At 38.5% G+C, this 18388-nt stretch overlaps 4 protein-coding genes and 1 pseudogene across 6 annotated transcripts; 1 reads left to right on the top strand and 4 right to left on the bottom strand.

Annotated features, from left to right (window-relative positions):
• Positions 1–1584: 1584 nt before the first annotated feature.
• On the bottom strand, positions 1585–3097 carry LOC101309709 (annotated as a pseudogene). The gene has a single exon (XR_184208.1). The product of XR_184208.1 is annotated as a UDP-glycosyltransferase 79B3-like (transcript).
• A 544-nt stretch (positions 3098–3641) lies between these two features.
• On the bottom strand, positions 3642–8058 carry LOC101305353. Its single transcript, XM_004295514.1, has 8 exons — positions 7669–8058; positions 6804–7007; positions 6169–6654; positions 5836–5946; positions 5099–5287; positions 4635–4865; positions 4150–4270; positions 3642–4062 (listed from the first exon to the last, which is right to left on the bottom strand). Exons 1-8 carry the CDS (start codon positions 8056–8058, stop codon positions 3950–3952), a joined length of 1845 nt encoding a protein of 614 aa, XP_004295562.1. The 3' UTR covers positions 3642–3949.
• Positions 8059–8330: 272 nt separating this feature from the next.
• Positions 8331–9880, top strand: LOC101309225 (transcription elongation factor 1 homolog). Of its 2 annotated transcripts, none has more exons than XM_004293861.1 (5): positions 8331–8426; positions 8819–8947; positions 9124–9194; positions 9498–9519; positions 9621–9880. In XM_004293861.1, exons 2-5 carry the CDS (start codon positions 8835–8837, stop codon positions 9682–9684), a joined length of 270 nt encoding a protein of 89 aa, XP_004293909.1. In that variant the 5' UTR covers positions 8331–8426; positions 8819–8834; the 3' UTR covers positions 9685–9880. The 2 variants fall into 2 exon arrangements, with proteins under 2 accessions (XP_004293909.1, XP_004293910.1); XM_004293862.1 differs by having other exon boundaries at positions 8382–8448.
• Positions 9881–9958: 78 nt separating this feature from the next.
• Positions 9959–12766, bottom strand: LOC101308939 (transcription factor VOZ1-like). The gene is made up of 5 exons (XM_004293860.1): positions 12728–12766; positions 12048–12308; positions 11708–11857; positions 11072–11594; positions 9959–10965 (listed from the first exon to the last, which is right to left on the bottom strand). Exons 2-5 carry the CDS (start codon positions 12273–12275, stop codon positions 10397–10399), a joined length of 1470 nt encoding a protein of 489 aa, XP_004293908.1. The 5' UTR covers positions 12276–12308; positions 12728–12766; the 3' UTR covers positions 9959–10396.
• A 1589-nt stretch (positions 12767–14355) lies between these two features.
• Positions 14356–16882, bottom strand: LOC101308647 (OPA3-like protein-like). Its single transcript, XM_004293859.1, has 4 exons — positions 16559–16882; positions 16030–16164; positions 15482–15568; positions 14356–14686 (listed from the first exon to the last, which is right to left on the bottom strand). Exons 1-4 carry the CDS (start codon positions 16685–16687, stop codon positions 14525–14527), a joined length of 513 nt encoding a protein of 170 aa, XP_004293907.1. The 5' UTR covers positions 16688–16882; the 3' UTR covers positions 14356–14524.
• Positions 16883–18388: the final 1506 nt, after the last annotated feature.

Below are 18388 nucleotides of genomic sequence, written 5' to 3'. Positions count from 1 at the left end.
TCGTTCTTCACTTGAGTAGTCCTTGCTACCAGGCTACAACATGTAGCATGTATCCTTGTGTTTTGATCATAAATGGATAGCCAACAATTCTTGTACCAACAGAATATCAAGTCAAAGTTTGTTTAAACCTAAAAATTGATATTTGCATCATGGTGACAAAAAAAACAGGTGTGACAGAGGGTTACCTTAGAAAAAGAACGGGGACGGCTGGAGGTACCAGCAACTGCAAATTTATAAACAACAAATGCAACCAAAAAGGAGAGTCAGAATGCTTAATTTGACAGGAGCAGCGGGAATCATCTTACTCAGGAAATAAGAGATATATCATGATTCATGATAATGAACTGAAAATTCTAATATAAAAATTATGGGCATCCAGTTTCAATTCCTATCTATTTTAGCTCTTTTACACATACAAAAGACATAAAGGAAGTCATTATTTTGTTTTGGCAAAGAAACAGAACTACACATGTAGTAAGGCCACAAAGTCAGTTTCATCACTCCCATCCATCTCAAGAACAAAATTAGAAATACTGAAATATTTTCCTTTTACAACTTTACCTTTGTTGCTCATGCCACATTTGAGAAGTTAAAAGTATAGCAATGCTGTTTAATACTGGCGATCCATCTATTGTTTTAAAACTTGAACATCCCGAAATCAAACAAAACTCACAGGGAGTTCATCTTATGCAGCAACACTCATTTGTACGATTCATTAAAATCTCATCTACAGCGAGTCAATATCCCCAAAGCGATGAAAACAAACAACGAAATTCCGGAATATCGACCATAAGTTTCAATTACATGGAATCATGTTGAGAAATTTAAAATAAAACTATAATTGTTTTCTGGATTATTCAGCAAATACATGAAAATATATATGATCTGTGAGGTGGTTGAGTGCTTCAACTTGCAATTGACATCAAATATAGCTAAAATCTTAACACAGAGCATGCAATGGCTTATTAAATTCAGGTCTTTCATTATCAATAAAAATTCGCTTGGTTCCAACTCAAATCCAAATAGTAATACACCATTACTAGAACTAAAAGCATTGTTCGTGTTCTGAGTTCATGAGAAGATAATAAACATGAATCAAGCTGGTTCCGTTGGAATGAAACAAACAATTGTAAAGGGAAGGATTAGAAACGAGGGCTTACGAAGATCTTCACGAGTGGAGAACTGGCGGTGACCAGTGGGTTTGTTCTTGTACTTTCCCCTGCCCATCGTTTCCAAACAAATTAAAAGGCAGCCAAATTCCGCTTCCGAGACGATCAATTTCTGAAGGTAAATAGAAACTTTTCAGAATTTGTGCTTAATAATGGCTTTTACGCCCTAGGGTTTGATTAGGATTTCCAAAACCCTAGTCGTCTTAGGACAAGGAGTTGTAGCTGGGAGGAATGCTTGGTTTGGTTTGGGCCTATTAATTTGGGCCCAAGGCAATGGCTAATATGTTCCCAATTGAAGTGGATGAAAATAAACTGTTTCGTTTGCTAATGATGCTCTGAAAATTATACAGCGCATCCGGATGCTCTGAATACGCTCTCATGATGCTCTTCAAACCAAATTGCTCATCAGTGCAATGGGAAATAATGCAACACGTATATGATGAGACCCTAAAATTATAATGAAGCATTCCAATAATAAAAAGATGTATGTACGTATTATAGGCTAAAAGCCCTATTCTTGAAAGTGAAAACAAATCATCCTAGCAGTTTATGGAGCTTGTGCACAAAATCATCGATGTATGAGCTCTCAAGCCCTTTACTGGAGAGGAACTCTCTCCACTTGGTATGGTTAGTCTTCACCTCCTTCCCAACCTCACTGTTCTCATCCATCACAGCTTTCACAGCTTTGCAAACACCTTCTTTGGTGAACAAGCCATCTTCATCTCCTTTCTCAACTTCAACTCCCACTTTAAAATCATCGCTCATCATTCTTGTGTTGATGATCTGATCTATTATGTTTGGTAGAAACACCAATTGGCATTCATTCAACAACGCCTCATTTAAAGACCCCGAACCACAGTGAGTCACGAAGCAACCCACAGATGGGTGCTTCAGTATCAAAGGTTGCTGAACCCAACTCCCATAAACCACTCCTTTTCCTTTCACACGCTCTTCAAACCCTTCTGGCAATGCCGACTCAATTGATTCAACTCCGGTTGGCGGTTTTAGGGCAGCGAAGAATGGGAAACCAGTAAGCTCAAAACCCAATAATAGTTGATGCAGTTGTTGCTTTGTGAGAGTGTATTCAGATCCAAGAGCACAGAAAATCACGGTTCTCGGTTCGAACCCTCCAAGCCATCTTGCCCATTTCTCTTCCAACTGTGAACTCGGGGGATCCGGGGATCCGGCATCACTGGCCCAGCAAGAATGACCGGCTTGTTCATCCGGATTTCAATATAGTTTGAAAATGGCTCTGCGAGTTCTCTGCAACTTTGGAAACAAATTGCGTCACAATCGTTGAGAGAGGTCTCTAAGCGTTTGCCAAATGTCACCTCACTGCCATATTCCATGTTCATCATGGCATCAAAAGCTTGAGCTTCGTGACTTTGTAACTTGATTGAAAATGAACGATGATCAACTTCATCCAATTGATTCTTTCTAGACAGGACTAGATATCGCAGGCCGAACCATATACTTGCAGGATTGATTACGGAGTAATATATTGTCTTGATATTCATTGTTGGTCCACGCAACATTGCAGGCAACCAGTACCTAAGATCGAAGAACACAAAGTCAGGCTTGAGTTCGATGAGAGATTGCTCGATTTGGGGTCGAGTGAGGTCCATGGCGGTGGCAAGAAGAGAGCCCAAAGAGAGATCAATATCGGCTGTGGTTTCAGTTCCCAAAGGGAGGCCATCGACATGAGGGACACTGAGGGGAATGAAGGTAATGAGACGAGGGTGGAAATTATAGTGTTGCAACTTGGATTGAGTTTTGAGAGGTAAAAAGAAGGAGATCTTGTTGCCTCTTTCTGCCAGTTTGTTGGAGATGTGGAGGAATGCAGTCAAATGACCCATAGCAAACCATGGATACATGGCAATATGCAAGGTTTGGTCACTCATGTTTGAGCTACTACTGAACAAAATTTGACTCAAGCAAGAAAGTAATGTAGCAGAGTCGCATGTATTATAAAGTTGAAAATCTGGTTGAAGCAAGAAAGTAATGAAGCAGTTGCACCAACTCCCACTGACTCCACTAACAAGTTGCTCCAATTATTTGGATCAGCAATTATTGAACATGTGAAACATTATTTGGATCAGCAATTATTGTACGGAATACAGTATTTCAATTTCAATCTAGAACCAAGTAGATGATGGTAAGTAAGATTTTCACTGGAAAGTTCAAAAACATTCATTACAAATTTACAATCAGATGGTTGAAACCAAATTAAGAAATACAGAGTAATTTTAACCATCATCATTGACCCAAATTAGACGATTATTACTCGTAGTTTATGCAATAATTGGGGATGGGAGGCAAAGAATTACTCAGATGCAGCTGAAGGAAACACTGAAGAAAAGATTTACTAAATTTGGGGACTTTCCGGTATATCTCAATCATGTGATGAATATTCTCATCTCAGCACCAACTTCTTATCCTATTTGTGAATATTATCTTAGCCTTTTCAATTTTCAGTTTGATATCACAGTATCCATTTCTCATTTTAATACTTTACTTGTAACATTCCTGTGCACTAAGAAGTTAAGACAATTGGAAGTCTCTACTTCAATCAAGTAGAGACCTGGCATCACACCCTCCCTCAAGTTTCAAGCCTACAAGTTCACTATGTCTTAAATGAGGCAAAGTACAATGTACAATTTCTATGGAAACCTGACAGAATCTACCTTCATTTTGCCAAATAAACATTGTGGATTTGTGGATGGCAATGTCATCACCAAGATGTGCATTCTCATCTGCCTATGTGATCAACAGGTAAATGATTATCGAACTGGCCGGGCGAAGGCAAAAGATGCATCTGGTTTTACTGACATCAACAACTCTATGACAGCAATCTCATCTGGACACTGGACCTTGAGACCAGGTTCCATCAGCCCTATAACAAACCCAATAGTGAACTCATGGACCAAAAGATTTAGAGTGGCAGTTCTTAATATAATAACAGATAACAGCTAAGACGTACCAGGAGAAAGCTTTTTTCCTCCATATAACTCCTTCGATAAGGGATTTGCAGCCCAATGGTTAACAGCCGCCCTGCTTAGAGGTTGGAATCCCACTATCTTGCCATCTGCTGACAAAACCACCTATATATAGCCCAAAACAGCATTCAGATTATCATCACCAAAGTATAGGAGTAGAAAACATTCAATCCAGCACTACACCATCAACATAATGATGATACTACTTTTCTCTAATATTACATGACAAAAATGATAACACCACCAGTGTGCTACAGCATTGATTCTGAATCAATCACAAGAGAATAACCTCTTGAACATAATTTAAAAAGTAAAAATCAATAAAATTCTTTCCCGGCAAAGGAGTAAAGGAAATCTCCAATTAATATTTAAAATTTGAAGAGTATTTAAAATGTATCTGTTTTTATGGAGAACGGAAATGATTTTGAGTTGAGTGGGATAAAGGACACAAGAAGGTTACATCAGTTACCTGATAACTAGCAATATCTTGTGCCGATGCTTTCAAGTCTTCATCAATTTTATCTAAAGGAACAGAAATAGTTGACAGGTCTTCGTTGTTTAAATGATCTTCAACAGCCATCCTCAAATAATCTGGTACTTTGCCGGTCCAAGCACCCACATTTCTTTCCAATGTTATCTCACCTGGCCAACCCAGAGAATCTTTTACCTTTTTAACAACAGATTCGCAAAATGCTTCCAACTGTCCAGTAAAGTTTATCAGATTATTGGAAAGCATAGTAAGATTTAGGCAAAACACTAGATCATTGTTTTTCATTTCATCACAGAATTGTATTACGATTGCTTCTGGGTTAACTTCTTATGAACAACCTGGTTCTCTACTCCCATTTGAATAAATTGACTACAGATACAATTTCAAGAAGGAATAAATTGGAGTGACATGGTACACGTATAATAGTCTTGCTGCATTCATACCTTCACAGTATCTGAACACTGATTTAGTGCACTATCAACTTCAGATGATGGAATAGATCTGCGTTCTCCCAAGTACTTCCCACCTTTATGTAGATAAGGTAAACCAAATTGACCAAGAGCACTGATTGCAACGAGAAGAATTCCACTTGCAAGGGAGACAGATAACAGTTTTAATAAGAAAGATCCCGTCTGAAATAAATGAAACCAGTTAGCACCATACCAATGAACTCAACTCAAACACAATATCCCATCTGAAATCAATAAAAGATTGGTGCAATTGTGTAGAATTGATCTACTGCTAAGGGGAAGCATTTGAGATTGACGAATATCTTAAGATTTATTTAGAATCGTGAGACTATTAGCAAGGCAAGGTAAAAAAGATACTGAAATGTATGACAGCATCCTAGATCTCTTAAAGAGAGCAAACAGAGACAAGCAATATATCAATTTCCTCAAACATTTTTACTTCTTCAAACATCTGATACTTGTGTGATATACTTATACCAGTAGCAGAAGATGGGAACTTCAGTCAACTTTCCTAGAGAGGAAAAAGAATGTTCTGCTACTATTTATCTTCTAACATCCATATGTCATCGATCATATTTAACTGCTAGTTGCAGAACAAGTGACACACACAAACAGATACACACACAGAGGTATATATATAGACACCTATGTAGGTCTACCATTAATCAAGAGATAATCAATAGATAAAGAAGAGAAATGAGTTACAATACCTTTTTATTAGATATGTTGGTGAAACTTGCTATATCACCACAAGATAGTTCCTTATCAGGCAGGGTATAAAGATCCTCATAGTACATATCTATTATATCAGCCAATCCAACCTGCAAATTTCGTAAATCAGAATCAAAATAAAGATGCAACCCCTATGACTGGAATAAGACACAAAAACCAATCGTTATATAATATATTAATGAAACAACTTCATGTATATTATTATCATCCTACATCAGATTGAGCTAGAAAGCATTGGCATAACATGAAATTCTCAGCTATTTTCTCCAAATTGAAATTCCGAAGCCCAAAGACAAGGAAAAAGAAATTACCATCTGGGAGTGTGTCAAAAGAACTTCCCAGCTAGTTTCTCCACATTTTCTCCAGCCTTCAAATTTCACATCCTTATGCCGATTAGCATCAATTTGTAGCTTGTAAGCTGGAACATACTCACTAGTCCAACAACTAAATTCTGGACCGCCAATCTTTTCCAGTTTAGAGAGTGCAGATGGTGTCCACCACTTTGATTTTGTTTTTACAGACTTAAAACTGTTCTTGGCGGAATTAAAATGTTCGAGCAGGCTCTTGGCATTTTCAACTATCTCATCTTCAAATAATTTGTATATGACAACTGAGGAATCTTTTGACACAATCCGTCTAGGCTTTCGAAACGAATGAAGTAAATCACTCGGTGTTTTGCCTGTGTAATCTTCAAGAAATTGTTTCTCTGTGTTTTGAAGAGCAGAGATGCATACAACTTCTGCGAGCACAGATAAAATCCGTTCATCTGATGAACTAAGGGTGACACATGCAGGGACCTGCTGATATGAAATGCATAAGAGAACTGAACCCATCAGTATCATGTGACACCTGCAGAACAGAGATTACTAATGATATTACATTTTACAAGAAAGTAATGCAGCTGTCCAAAATTGTATAAATTAACAAATAAATAACAAAGACAAACCTCTCTCGCGTTTTCAAGATCCTTCATATTCCTTTGAGTTCCAGGTCTAAAAACAACTAGTTGAAAGTTCCAGAGCAGTTCTAACACTACTTGTCTAAATGTCATAGCAAGTATGTTTCTAGAAGTTGTGGTTGACAGCATATCTTGAGTGATGGAGCTTCTCAGTTTACCAGCTTTTTCTTTAACTTTTCTAGCAGGAAGAAACTGTTAAAAAAGTCAGTACAAAAGCAGCAAAAATGTGCCCTTCAGACTAAAAACTAAAAATAGCATACACCAAGCAGCAGAATTCTTGCAAGACAAGGCACACAAGGTCAAACATCTAACACACACACAATAGCAATCCCCATCGAGCAATGTAAGCGTGAATTGTGAGAAGGCTCATCAAATTCAAAACTAACTTTTAAGAAAGGCTATGGATAATAGCAAGATCAAATTAGCTGCTAGTAGACATCAAAATTCTTTTTGGTTCGAAATTGTCATATCAAACACGAGCTACAGTTAATTTCCAAATCTTCTCAACTACCAAACAAGTTTATCCACGATTGACATATCAAACTAACTTGGAATGTCACCATTCCAAAAAAGCAAGGTAAGAAGAGGTAGTAAATACAGCAAATTTTCAATTGAATTTTCGCTGTTCAGAACATTAGAACTCTTTATTCTCCGAAAGTGTATTCGAGTCATCATTACATAAATCCACTAAACTCAAACAAACCATCTGCAAATCCACTGAACTCCGTCGAAATCTAAACAAACAAAGCTGCATTCTAATAATACACCAAGCATTACACACAATACTACTAAACATGCATTAACAATCAATTAGTTCCGATCATCAATATCAATGAGGTAGAAATGAACTAACCAGCCGGGTCGAGATTGTGCTGTACGGGTCGGAATTACCCGGCAACAAAGTCTCCACAACCATAGCAGGCACGCCCTCCCTAATGTGCTCGTCGGCGGCCTCTCCTCCGTCCGCGGCGGCCGCCGTTAGCGCCTGCTGAAAATCCACGGCGCCGACCACTCCCAGCCGCGCCAACTCATTCTCGTACGTCCTCACGCACGGCAGGCTCTTCTCGGCCGACTCAGAAATCGCCTGCAGGACCTCTTGCTCCGTCACCGGCGCCGTTTTCCGAGAAGAACAGCAGGCGAGGGTAAAACGGGAATTCCGGGGCGTAGAGAAGAGAGAGCAGCGAGAAGGCCGTGTGAAGGAGACGAGAGGAGGATGGAGGAGGAGAGAGTGGGCTGACGTCATTAGAGGAGCTACTGAGTACTGAGCACTTAGGGTTTTTGATTTTTCAAGGTTGAGTGAGGTAGGGGATGGTGAAGATTCTTGGCTTTCGAATTTGGGCTTAGTTTGGGCCGGGCTGTCTCGGGTCGGGTCGGGTCGGGCTAGCGATTAGATGGAAAGAATAAATCCAAAACGACGACGTTGGAGTTCACTATTGGACCGTCACCTTTGCTTCCACGGTTTTAAAGCGAAGCTCAAACAGGTGGGAGGAACTCTTGGATTTATTTTCCAAAATTGTATATATCTCTCTCTATCGATCGGCGTGAACATTAGGGTTTTGATTCCGGCGAGAATAGTGTAACGTGACGGCGGCTTCATCATCATCGGTTGTGGTGAATAATCATTTGATTCTTTGTTAGTTCGTTTCGTTTGGATTTTGTTTTTGATCGTAATTCATTAAAACGAAGAGAATAGGATATCTATGTTTTCATTGTGATTGAATCAAATCCCAGTTATTTTTTTTTTTTTTTTTTTTATGATTTGGGATATGGTTGCATGAAACTTTCTACGTTACAGTGATCCAAAGCTGATTCATATCATGTATGTGTGTGTGTTTATAATAATATGATCTATATGTAAAATATGGTGCAGCTTTTTTATATTGACTGTTGAAATGAGATTATGAGGGGTGGGGGATTGTGAAAAGGATGAAATGGTTGAACAGGGTAGAAGAATTTCGAAAGATTTACTTAGGGTTATTTGATGATTGAATATTTGATTGCAGAGGAAGTAGTTGAGCAATGGGGAAAAGGAAGTCGTCGGCAAAGCCAGCTCCTAAGAAGCGGATGGACAAGCTTGACACTGTCTTCAGCTGTCCCTTCTGTGGCCACGGCTCCAGTGTCGAATGCCGCCTGTGAGAATTTAATCAATTTATTTCAATTTTTTTGTGTTTGATTTACGAGTCTTTTTAACCAAATTGTTAGGGAATGCAGAACCTAGGATTGGTTTGGTTCTAGGAGGTTTCGCTTGTGTTGTTAAGGATTTACATTTCTGAAGTCCGGCTGTGTGCTCACTTTTATCTTGTTTCAGTGATATGAAGAACCTGATTGGGGAAGCCAATTGCAGAATATGCCAAGAACACTTCAGCACAACTGTTAACGGTCTGTTCAAAGCCTCGTCTAAACTGTGTTAATGATATATTTGTTAAAATTCTGATATCTTTTCTTATGTGAAGCATGCATTAGATATTCAGCATTGGATAGTAAAGAAAGCATAAAAGCTTGTTAAAAAGAGTTATGAATGATAACGGGTTGTTTTCCCTTTGAACACTGATTCAGTTTTGAAATTTCTCTATATTATCAATGCGTATCCCCTGTAAAATTACACTGAATAAGTTACTTATTTTTAACAATCTTTTTTTTCTTTTTCTTTTTTTAACTTTCTGTTTTCCCTTGTGTTTGCAGCTTTGTCTGAAGCAATAGACATGTAAGTAAACCAACTCTCACTTTCTCACCTACAAACTCACAAATACATATGTGAAATTTGTTAGCCAGCAGCTACTCATATATTGCTATGAAATTCTGCAGCTACAGTGAATGGATCGATGAATGTGAACGGGTTAACCATCTCGAAGATGAGGGTGATGCTTAAAAGAAGAAATCCTCTGATGCCTAGCAAGCCAGGATATGATATTACCATTACCTACTAGTTTCCAAGCTTATTATGCCGCAGCTTTGTATTTGTCCTTGTTTTGAATAATGCTGTCAAGAATCAAGATGTTGAAACGTTACAATTTTGACATGCTTGTCATGCTTTCAATTTCACTTATCCAATCATTCCAATGCACATATTCAAGTTTTGTATCATGAAAAGAAATTTGATTACAACACGTTTTGTGTTTGGAATTGCTCTTCAACAATGCCAAACAAATAATAACAAGCAGACACCATCAGAATGCAAATGCAGGGGGCAGTAGCTGCATCATGGATCGTAATATCAGCATTAACAGGTGTGAAGATCTTAAAACTCCAATGAAATGTGCATTTTTATAGATGTAGAAAGTTCATATTGCAGAATGCACTCTTGTCTAAGGGCACACTGCATCCCATTCCAGTCGACGTCATATCAATATTAGTTACAGAAATTTGCTGACAATAAGTTAGAATATGATCTACTGTGGCATACCATGTGAGGAAGCTATTCACAGTATCTCCATAGAGCCAAAAATGAGCTTGACTTCGGAATAGAAGAAATGGATGACCAAATAAGTGTAGTAGAAAATGCATGAAACCCCCACTGCGTAATAAACTAAAACCTAAGGGCATGCTTATTCACGCCCATCAATCTCTTTCAGACTTTTGCGTCATGTTAGGTAATACCCACTTAGATTGTCAACAACATAATCATATGGCGGACCTGTTCCATAGTCAAATGTCCCATTTGTTGATGTCCCATTTGTTGCTGTCCCTTGAGATGGAGTGTAATAGACGGTTCCAACACCAACCTTTGCATTCACTTTGGCCCTGCCCTTCACATTGCGCTTGTTATCAGAGGGGAACTCAGCAGAAAGCCTTCCCATTTGCTTCTGGAGATCAGCAACTGAATCATTGCTTAGTTTTCCCTTGGAACTTTTCTTCCCATCAACAAGTTTCAGTTCCAATCTGTAGAGGGCACAAGCATCACACTTGCTGATCTCATATTCATAAAGGTGCCACTCAAAAAGGTTCAGTGGTTGCGGATCCATATAGTAGGATCTCTTCAGCCCTCCAAATTCATTCATCACTTGCTTCCTTGACTCATGCCAACCTCGTCCGTTGTAATCTGGCAACGACCTCTGCTTTCTGTTACCGCTCTCAAATGCTCTTCGAGGCTTGTCAAAAAAGAGCCATTCCCGAAGCATCTCTCCCTCAAGAACATAAAGATCAAAGAGTTCTGAAATCACATAACGTAATCAGTCCACCAAACAAAACTCATAACGAAAGTCACCTAAGAAATAAAATAACTAGTAAACAATAAAATAGAGCTCATATACACTTACCAGGTGCATTCCATGGAGACTTTGCAGTAGCAGCACCCTCACACTCAGGGATTCCAACATCTTTTCCTTGTGCCTTCGCACTAAGAGCAGCAAAGAGTAGACCATCCTTAAGGCCAATGCCCCCAGGTCGTAGGACTGGAGCCATACCAGGTGGTCCTTCATTCAACGCTAAAGCAGCATGAAAGCTACTACAGTAATCTTGACACCAGTCCAACCCTTGAGCAGGCCTAGGACAATCCCAAAGTGCGCACTTTGGGCCTAAGAAAGCCGAAGGTGGAGGGCATATACTTGGTAGATAACTAGTGGCATGAGACAAATCATCCTCCACACTCAAAGCTGTACCATTAAAACAAGTGTAGTAGTTGTGATCAAAGCTTTGACGCAGGTCAAGCTGATGATAGTCCAATTGATTAACCCCTTGCAAATTGTTAACACCGGCACTGCGAACTCCTAGAAGGGAGCTCTTGCATTGATCAGCCATTGGAAAGCTGTGTTCCTGTTGCCCATGATTCACACTGAATCCCTGAAAAAAGTCGAGAACAATCACCCTTCAGTGCTTGTCAAATATAGTAACTACAAAAAATCTATAACAGTTAAGATTGAAAGAAACGAGAAGGAAAAGCAGGATTTAACCACCTCTTGAAAGACCAAACTCTCTCCAGTGTCCAATTTCTGGTCGTTAGGCTCAGGTTTTGGTGCAGCTAATGGACTACTGGCATCATCTTCCTCCTCACAGAGCTGCAACAGCCGACAAATGTCTGAAGAGAACGAACCAACACTACCGCCCTACATTGACAAGCACACCAAACACCACAACTCACAACCACACCCTTTCAAACAAAAACAAAACCCGCATATTTCACATGTTTATTGCACATGGAATACACACCTAATTCAGATACATAAACAAATATATGATAACTGTAGTTCGATAAATGCAATCAAAAGTATTTGTGTAAATGATCATGAAGCTAACTTGCTGAAAAGAAGAAGCTGGGGACGTCTCATTCAGCTCGGATTTCCACTCGCGGAGCATCTGATGGACTTGCTCTTCGAGAAGTGTGGCATCGATAGTGCGGCTCTCCTTCCTGGCAAATTGGAGATCCATGAACATGCCCTGCAAGTCATCCACACGGTTCTTGGCTTTGTCCTTGAACAGCTTATGCGAAACCGACTTGCAATTGCTCTTTGAACCCTTCCTCATCACAAACACTCTCCCCCTCTTCACTTTAAAACCCTGCAATTCACAAAATCAAACACACACACATCTCAGATTACCAAAACCCATCAAAAATTTCATAGCTTTCCACAGACCCACCTCAGATTATCAAAAACCCATCAAGATCATAACAAAAAACAAAGAAAAAAAAACCATACCTGTTTTATGAGCATAAAAATCAAAAAATTCACCAACCATACTAATAAAATTTCAAAACCAAATCAAACTATGATGAATTAGTGAACCTCTATAATCAAAAGCAACCCAGATGCAGTGAGAATTAGCAACAACTCGGAGCTTGATTTATCTGAATATGGAAAAGAGGGTTCTGTGATCGCAGAGGCTTGAAGAAGAGAGAGAGAGAGAGAGAGAGATGGATAGCTAAAAGGAAAAGAGGAAAGTGAAATATTCGAGAGACCCAAAAGAGAGATGCTCACCTGTTTGCTCAAAGTGTATGATTCCAATTTCCACAGAGGTGAAACGGGTTTTGTGGCTTGGTGTAGTGTTGATGATGAAGCAGTGACTGACTTGTCTTTGGCTCGCTTTCTGTGCTGGCTATGAAAGCTACGTGAGGTGTAGGCGGGTAAGGTGACGATTGGTAACATGACGTGGAAGTATAACATGGTCCTACATTTTAATCAAATATTGACACATAAATTTATTACAACTAAAATATAAACTAAAATTTTTATTTTTATGAAATGACATTTATAGGTATTTATTGAGTTTAGACTACGGTTTAAGGTTTAGGGTTTGGGTGTAAGGTTTAGGGGTTAGGTTTTTGGGTCTAAGGTTTAGAGTTTAGAGTCTAAGGTTTAGGATTTAGAGTTTATAGTTTATATTTTAGGGTTTAAAAACAACAACAAACCAAAAATTGTCTTTCACAAAATAGCTAATGTAATATTTCTTTAATAAAATTCATGTGTCAATATTTGATTGGAACGTAGGACCATGTCGTACTGCCACGTGGTCCTCCAGTAGCACTGAAAAATTTCTTGTGAAAATATGGGGACTCTATCTACAATAGGCTTTTGATTTTGTATCTAAGTCCAAGCATGGTATTAAAGTGATGGATTGTACGAGTATGTTAAGCACGTCTTAACGACTTAACCTACCTGTACATATATATGATGAAATAAACCATTTATGTTTTGGTTATGTGGTAACTTAAGATATAAGTTTTTAATCACGTTGTCGTCAGTAATGATTTTAGAAATAGAGTCAATTAAGTAATGATTTTAGAAATAGAGTCAATTAAGTAATGTCAGTTATTTGGTTTTCGGAATGATAGTTGTCAAATTTCATACAATGTTGGCACTTTCAAGGTTACTTTGCTTAAGACGGTAACCATGACTTCCTAATAGTCATATTCATTTTACTAATTTGTTCTCTTTTATAGTCACATTGGAGGGGAAATGGACCTCTAACTTAGCATAGCACGTATCAAAAAAAACTTAGCATAGCAACAGTAACATAATTATCGACTCCCTTCATCAGTCAGAATTGGACTTGCATTTGTATGCTTCCAATTGCTCACATATATTTTAAGCAAAATCCAATTTTGGGAGTTTTAACCTTTTTGGTCGGTTGAGAACATCAATCAAAGAGAAGCAAGTCAACAAGAGTCTCCATCACACAGACAAAGGCTACAAAAACACCATCTTATGCGTAGTTGGATTGGGAAGAAAATGAAAATATAGGAGAGTAAGAAAAGAATAAAGAGGTCATCCACTACCATCCACCATATTCCTCCTATTTGATGCCCCCTCCTTTTACATTTGGGATAGAAGAGAATTAAAAGGTTGGTTCTGCAAGGTGTAATGTGTGATAATGCTAATCAACATGACCAGCAGCATCTTATGTTTGAAATTTAGGCAACTTGCTAGTCCGTAATACTATTCAAGATAACCCTAATTCACTCAACTTTGGGGAAAAGGAAGCTTTTAGAGCAGACCAACTTTAGTCTTTGAAGATGAAATTATCGATAACCATTTGCCATCTTACCTTTGATAACGAAAGTTTATACAGATTTCATTTTCATTCTTATTTTGCATCTGTTCAGAGAAAGCCTCAACTCTTTCAATTATATTCATCTACATTCGCAAATAGTTGTAGCCAGTTATCAATAGGAATTGACCATCAATGGTCAAAAAGAATTAAGGGGAGAATTTTTCCCACTGTTACAAATTAAAGATCTTTGTGTTATAATTTATTTGATAAATCTTGTAACTGGATCAAGCTGGTTTTACTGAATTGGCACCTTCTTTTTCAGCAACACGCTTAAAATTGAAAACACCACTGAGCCCTTGTCCCTTGGCAAGCTTCTCCAGTTCTTCATATTTGCTCCTCAGAAGTTCCACTTCTCTTGATAAATCTTCATCTCTTTGCTTCATTGCCTGAAACAATAGTGTGAATATAGGCAATCAATATTTGACAGCCAGTGGTCAAAGAAGCATGTAGAAGTACCATGAAACAGCAATTCATTTTGTCTATAAAATCGTGTTAAAAATTGTGGTTATGGAGATACACTTCATCACTCAATACAAGTTTGTGCTAGAATCATATAACACTGCAGTTTTCCTTAACAACTGCGGTCATGGAGATTTTATGACTGATATAAGATACATGTCCAAACAGGTCACTTGTATCATTCACGGAGTTGTTGAGTATTAAGAAGCTGCTTTACTCATTTTCACTGTAATGAACGAAGAATACTGATGGCACTGATCTGGGAACAGGACTTTAACAAGACTGAATTCTTTTGGAGTAGTTTGTTAATCTCAGTGGTACAGAAGGGGCATTTTTCTGTTTTCAGACATTTTAAATACAAGCTAATTCCTTATTCAGGAAATAAGACAGTTGCATGGATAATTGAATTTATTCACGAAATCTACATAGACACAAAACTCAGAAACTTTTATCAACATATTGAAACCTACTGTTTAACTTTATTGTGAAAATGATGAAGACCTCTAGTACACACACATGTAGAATGACCAGCTTGTTGACAATTTCACTGAAACCACTGAACCATATTAGCAATTTATAAAAGAATCGGAGCTCAAAACAAAGGTAAAAAATTAGAAAAAAGAAGAGAGTAGAATTGCCACAGAATATAAACATTTACAAAATTCTAACATGTCAAGACTGCCCTATAATTGCAAGTCAAACAAATAAACTATTGCACATACCTCCAGTTCTTGCTTTCGTGCTTCCTCTTTTCTGGCTTCTGATCTGGCACTTCTTTGCACTTCAAAAATCATAGCAACTACTGCAACCTGTATATTTAGAACCTTTGGCATGTAAGTAATGACAGTCATACAATAATATATATGTGTGTATATATATTGCATTGTTTTTAGTGGAACAAACATGATCCAAGTCAGATTCCTGCATTGCTTGAAGTACAACCCCACAACCCCAATGTCATACACAAAAGCATATAGGCCAGCACACAATTCCGACCTATTATAGCATGGGAATTCCATAAGGATCCTAAATTTCAATCACCGACTTTTTGAGTCCTCAAGTTACAACTAACAGTAGAGTAACAAATTTTATTTCGTGCTAGACAGGGACATTCAAACAATTAATCATCAAGAAAACATCTTTGTTCTTGACTTTCATCTGCAGGGAGACTCACAACCAATTCATTTCTCTTAAGACTCACACAACTATTCACGGCAAGATCTATAAGATACAAAAATTCAACAAAGGAAGAGCTACAACTATATGTTACCGTGAAGACAAAGAACTCCCCGATGAGGTCCACAGCAGCCTGCACAGCCTTCTCTTCATTCAAGGGCCGAATCTCGGCATCAGTTGCATGACTGTAGAGGCTTCTTTGCATTTTCGTGGTGATTCGGTGGTTTGCCTGTTTCCAAAAGTAATTAGAGAGAATCCCCCAATAGCTAAATGCACATATAAACAAAACCACATTCCAATTACAACTTCATGAGAACTATTGTTTGTAATACCCACATTTCTCCACTACAGAAATATATCCATCTCAATCTTTACAGACAGATAACAGTAACAAAACCCTGAAAACACATCACGTTACTATAAATAATAGCTCCAATTCTAGCAATTACCAACAGCACTTACACAATGCTATAAAACACACCCAAAAACAAAAAACAGATGGGTTCAACAGAAAAGATCAAACCTTTCAAACTGGGTCATCATAACTCATCACTAAATGATCAAAAGACTGCATTTTGGGTTCATATTCTAACAAAAGAACAAAGACCCATCAGCCACAATACCTGAGCCATGTTGACGATAATCTGGCGGAACCTGGGGTGCTTCCCAGCTGCATATTTAAGCCTGGCGGCTACTGGTTTGCTCATAGTCTTTAACAGCAAAGTTCCGAGCTTTACAAGAGGGAGCACCATTACTGTACAAGCCGATCTAGGAAAGCCAACAAGAATAAGATGAAGTTCGAAATGGGGTGCTTATGTATCAGTGTGGGCTTGACTGGTTCGTAGGATTGTTCTTGGTGAGCAAGACAATGGAGAAGGTCAGCGAAAGAGAGAGGAGAAGAAGGCGCGTGGGAGGAATAGGGTTGGGTTATTAAACAATTGTGGGATTTCGAATTTGGGGCCGAAGGGTATTTTTCTTCAGCTGCCAGCTGATCTGTGTCTAGTCTGGATCCAATTGTGGGTTTTGGATTTCACTTTTACGTTTTCACTCGTACAGAAGCTGTATGATATATGGTATGACATATCTATTATAAATATATTTAATTATATGATGATATACGAGAGTTTTAAAATAATCATTACATGATTATTTTGTTTTTTTTTCAATCAATGATATCCACACATTTTGTGACGCATGATATACCTTCAATATGATAGTTTTTTGAGATGTAACAGAAACATAATGATTTCGGGTAAAAATTCGTATTAACACGTGAAGGAATCGAAAATTGTCTATGTCTGACCAGTTTTCTATCAAGAATCGATTCCAAAGTTTCTATGATTTTCAAAAATCGATTCTTGAGAATTCAATTACCGATTCATTTTTTCTCTTGATTCACTTGTCTCTATTTCATGAGTAAGCATATGTGTCATGCGTACTTATAAGTTGAAAAAAAAAATTATATATATAAGGTGATGCTATTAACTTCTTTTTTTTGTTATTAACGCGCCATATGTATTTTTCTATCCACACATTTCAAATTTATTTACAAACTTGTCATTTGTATTTGTTTCATGATTGACTATCATCATAGATTGAGTGTGTTAATAGCAAAAAAAAGACATGTTAATAGCACCACCCTATATATATTAAAATTACAAACCTATAAAACTTGTGGTTTGTAATAATCGACCACTCTTTTAGTTCACTTATGAAAATACGGTACATTCATGTATGACTACAACAAGTATATCAATTGTATATATGGTATAGCAATTCTATGACTACATGAAGTTTTGAATAGATGATATGAGCGTTGGTATGTCAATTGTATCCTCAATAACGTCCTCAATTAAATTATTGTGAACTTGTATTGCGACCATAAAAAAAACCCTAGAGGCTGAGAGCAAAAGTCGAAGATGCATCCCTGTCCGGCGGCGTGCTCTCTCGCCGTCGTCGGACAGGCCTTGTCGGCCCCGTGTGGGTTCAAAATAAGCCAGCTTCCCCTATCGAGATCCTTGATCGTGATGGGGAACTTTTGGTGTCGGTTTGCAGGGTGAGGAAGGGTGAAGGCAGGGCTATGCTTGGATGTTGGTTCTCTCATTGTTGGTCTGATTGACGGAGGGGATGGAGTGCGCTGCAATGGTTGTGGCTAGGAACTGGAGCGATCGTGGCGGCGCGGCTAGGCTTCGATCAGATCACTCCGATCTGGTTAAGATTTTTTAGATCTGGTCTGGAGGTGAGGTTGCAGAGCAAGGGTTGCATTCTTCCGCGCGAGGGAGAGGGCATAGTGGGTTGGGCGCTCTGGCGATGCAGGCGCGGCCGAGTAGGTGGTGAGCCGTCGGCGACGGGCGGCGATGGGATTGACCAGGTTCGGTGAGCACCATGTTTTCTTCTTGATTCTTCTGTGGAAGCTTGGGCCTTGTCTCATTATTTGGGCTTGGCCGTGGTAT

This window comes from Fragaria vesca, linkage group LG3, assembly GCF_000184155.1.
Source record: "Fragaria vesca subsp. vesca linkage group LG3, FraVesHawaii_1.0, whole genome shotgun sequence".
In the NCBI taxonomy this organism is placed as follows: domain Eukaryota; kingdom Viridiplantae; phylum Streptophyta; class Magnoliopsida; order Rosales; family Rosaceae; genus Fragaria; species Fragaria vesca.
Note: the sequence above shows the minus strand (reverse complement) of the source record. Positions and strands in the feature narration are given on the sequence as shown.